At 37.2% G+C, this 4267-nt stretch overlaps 1 protein-coding gene across 1 annotated transcript in view; it reads right to left on the bottom strand.

Moving 5' to 3' along the window:
• LOC107561476 (microtubule-associated tumor suppressor candidate 2-like) overlaps positions 1-4267 on the bottom strand; it is a 54083-nt gene that overhangs the window by 4091 nt on the left and 45725 nt on the right. Inside the window, exon 10 of the mRNA XM_016245932.1 lies at positions 487-592. Coding sequence (XP_016101418.1) covers positions 487-592 — 106 coding nt within the window. The remainder of the gene's footprint in view (positions 1-486; positions 593-4267) is intronic.

The following is a 4267-nucleotide window of genomic DNA, read 5'->3' as shown; positions in this document are numbered from 1 at the left end:
CAAAAACAAAATACAAAATGGCCAAAAAAAAAAAAAAAAAAAAAAAAAAAAAAAATATATATATATATATATATATAAATAATGCACACACACATATGCATATACACAAATATAAATTATATTATATAAAAATATTAATATTTTATAACCAAAACATTTTTCTTAAATATATACACATGCATGTGTATTTATATGTACATAATATATACACAGTACACACATTACGGATGTGATTAATCGCGATTAATTGTTTGACAGCACTAAAAATAATTTACATTTAACAGTTCGGTTTCAGCTGTCTGTAGTTATGTTGTTAGCAGGTACTTCCACCAGAAATCAATAGAGCTCTCGTAGTGGGCCAAACCTATATGGTATTATATAGCTTTTAGGCTATGATGCCCTAATAATGATGTCCAAGTAGGCAGCCCACTAGGTCTTTAGACAATTTCTGGGAGTGTGATGGATGTGTCTGTCAGCAGGACTCACTCTTGATGGTTCTGGTGTGTTCTTCCTGTAAAGTGGCCAACGTGGCACCATGGGTCGCTTCCATCTCCATCATGGCCCTCTCATGGTTTTCACTCATTTCCTCGATCTAAAATGGAAAACAAAAATGGTTGTCCGTTTTTAAAAAAGGTTTCTACAAGGCACTCTGGAATACTGGCTCTGGATTCTGACTGGTCATTTACAACATTTTACAACGTATATTTGATCGTTGTCTACAGAAAAATACTGTAACAAGTTGCTTTCATCTCGTATCACTCTGGTTTGGTATTAATAAAGAGAGAGACAACTATTTAGATTAGCACTACGGGCCATTTGAGACTTGTGGACAATCTGAACAGTTTGCTGAAAATTGTCTGCGAGATCTTCAGTATGCTTTGTTACTAAGTTACAAATCTCCACCCACACAGAGGTCACTGGCGAACCAAGAGGGTTATTATTGGCTGGTGATGCAAATTTGTGTGTCAAATTCCACAGAACTTGAACAGGGATTATTTTTGCCACTGGAAATTGTTCAGGTGAAAATGTTTATTTTTATGATTCCCATTGAAATTACTGGAGCAATGGCGACCAAATATACTATACTTTTTACGCATACTAGTGTATGTGCACAGTGCACATGATGCTAATTTAATAAAGGCTGTGTGTTTGGCTGTCAGTGGTGGACGAAGTACACAAATCAAGTACTTGAGTAAAAGTACAGAACTCCAGTAAAAGTACTCCTTTTTCAATTTTACTCGAGTGAAAGTACAAAAGTATATGATTTTTTATGTACTCAAGTAAAAAAGTACTGATAGATTGATTTAGCAATTTTATATAGGCTGCTTAATTTAAATTTATATTAGCACATTTTTATAAACCTACTGCTCAAAATACCTGGGATGTTCCCAAAATAACCACTATATGGAGTCCAGATATATTTTTGTTGTTGATATGGACTACGTTGACAAGAGTGATGAAGTAATGTTCACTATGAAACTTACACTGCGATGTACCTGAGAGAAAACAGATTTGACCATCTGATTTTCACCAGTAAGAAAAAAAAGTGTTTTAAAGCTTGTTGTTCTGCAGAACATCACAGTTATACAGGGATGAGAAAAGGTGTTGCCCCCCTTCCTGATTTCTTATTTTGCATGCTTGTCACACTTTAATGTTTCAGACCAAACTATTTAAATATTAGTAAAAGATAACACTAGTGAACACAACATGCAGTTTTTAAATGAAAAGGGAAACAAAATCCAAAACTACATGGCCCTGTGTGAAAAAGTGTTTGCCCCCTAAACCTAATAACTGGTTGGGCCACCCTTAGCAGCAACAACTGCAATATACCTGGGATGTTCCCAAAATAACCACTATATGGAGTCCAGATATATTTTTGTTGTTGATATGGACTACGTTGACAAGAGTGATGAAGTAATGTTCACTATGAAACTTACACTGCGATGTACCTGAGAGAAAACAGATTTGACCATCTGATTTTCACCAGTAAGAAAAAAAAAGTGTTTTAAAGCTTGTTGTTCTGCAGAACATCACAGTTATACAGGGATGAGAAAAGGTGTTGGCCCCCTTCCTGATTTCTTATTTTTTTGCATGCTTGTCACACTTTAATGTTTCAGACCAAACTATTTAAATATTAGTAAAAGATAACACTAGTGAACACAACATGCAGTTTTTAAATGAAAAGGGAAACAAAATCCAAAACTACATGGCCCTGTGTGAAAAAGTGTTTGCCCCCTAAACCTAATAACTGGTTGGGCCACCCTTAGCAGCAACAACTGCAATCAAGCGTTTGTGAACTTGCAATGAGTCTGTTACAGCGCTGTGGAGGAATTCTGTCCACTCACCTATGCAGAATTGTTGTAATTCAGCCACATTGGAGGGTTTTCGAGCATGAACCGCCTTTTAAGGTCATGGCACAGCATCTCAATAGGATTGAGGTCAGGACTTTGATTAGCCCACTCCAAAGTCTTCATTTTGTTTTTCTTCAGCCATTCAGAGCAATAGGATTCAGTTCAGGACTTTGACTAGGCCACTCCAAAGTCTTCATTTTGTTTTTCTTCAGCCATTCAGAGGTGGATTTGCTGGTGTGTTTTGGATCATTGTTCTGCTGCAGAACCCAAGTTCGCTTCAGCTTGAGGTCACGAACAGATGGCCGGACATTCTCCTTCAGGATTTTTTGGTAAACAGCTGAATTCATGGTTCCATCTAAATCACAGCAAGTCTTCCAGGTCCTGAAGCAGCAAAACAGCCCCAGACCATCACACTACCACCACCATATTTTACTGTTGGTATGATGTTCTTTTTCTGAAATGCAGTGTTACTTTTACGCCAAACGTAATGGGACACACACCTTCCAAAAAGTTCAACTTTTGTCTCGTCAGTCCACAGAGTATTTTCCCCAAAATTATTGGGGATCAAGATGTTTTCTGGCAAAACTGAGACGAGCCTTTGTTATTTTTGCTCAGCAGCAGTTTTCGTCTTGGAACTCTGCCATGCAGACCATTTTTGCCCAGTCTCTTTCTTATGGTGGAGTCATGAACACTGACCTTAACTGAGGCAAGTGAGGCCTGTAGTTCTTTGGATGTTGTTGTGGGGTCTTTTGTGACCTCTTGGATGAGTCGTCGCTGTGCTCTTGGGGTAATTTCAGCCGGCCAATCCTGGGAAGGTTCTCCATGGTTCCATGTTTTTGCCATTTGTGAATAATGGCTCTCACTGTGGTTCGCTGGAGTCCCAAAGCTTTAGAAATGGCTTTATAACCTTTTCCAGACTGATAGATCTCAATTACTTTCTTTCTCATTTGTTTCTGAATTTCTTTGGATCTCGGCATGATGTCTAGCTTTTGAGGATATTTTGGTCTGAAGTACTTTGTCAGGCAGGTCCTATTTAAGAGATTTCTTGATTGCGAACAGGTGTGGCAGTAATCAGGCCTGGGTGTGGCTAGAGAAATTGAACTCAGGTGTGATAAACCACAGTTTTAACAGGGGGGCAAACACTTCTTCACACAGGGCCATGTAGTTTTGGATTTTGTTTTCCCTTAATAATAAAAACCTTCATTTAAAAACTGCATGTTGTGTTTACTTATGTTATCTTTGACTAATATTTAAATTTGTTTGATGATCTGAAACATTAAAGTGTGACAAACATGCAAAAAAAACAAGAAATCAGGAAGGGGGAAGAAATCAGGAAGGGGGCCAACGCTTTCACACCACTGTATATGACATGAGAATAAGGCCTGAAGTTAGGAAGAACATTAAGGAAAATATTATTATATTTTCATAATGATTTTTTTTTCTTCTCAAACCTTGTCTGTGGTGTAAAAACACCCCTGGCCAAATGCCCCCAGAGGGCATCACTTCCCACTTTGATAATTACTCTAGTTACCATGTTCTGAACATCACATCCTTTCTTCCCCCCCCCAGATGTATAAATATTTTAACTTTATATCCAAAAATTACCTCAACTTAGCACCAGCAAGCTTGTTAGCTAGACAGTTAGCATCAGCTAACAATATTTACTTATTTTCAGTATGGTTATGAATAAACATTCATATCCGTCTACTCGGCTAGTTAATCCAAACAATATAAATTTATACGGTTGATAAACAATATAAAAACAGACGTCACATAGGGCTAAATGCGTAGCATTTTAATAAAACTGTTAATGTTAAGGCAGCGGGGAATATGAACGTGCATGAGTTATTTTATTTAGTCTGTGTTATTTTAATGTTTAGTTGTTTTTTTTACCTAAAATAGAGACACAGATGTTG

Source organism: Sinocyclocheilus grahami, unplaced genomic scaffold (genome assembly GCF_001515645.1).
Source record: "Sinocyclocheilus grahami isolate Dianchi unplaced genomic scaffold, SAMN03320097.WGS_v1.1 scaffold774.1, whole genome shotgun sequence".
Lineage (NCBI taxonomy): Eukaryota > Metazoa > Chordata > Actinopteri > Cypriniformes > Cyprinidae > Sinocyclocheilus > Sinocyclocheilus grahami.
Note: the sequence above shows the minus strand (reverse complement) of the source record. Positions and strands in the feature narration are given on the sequence as shown.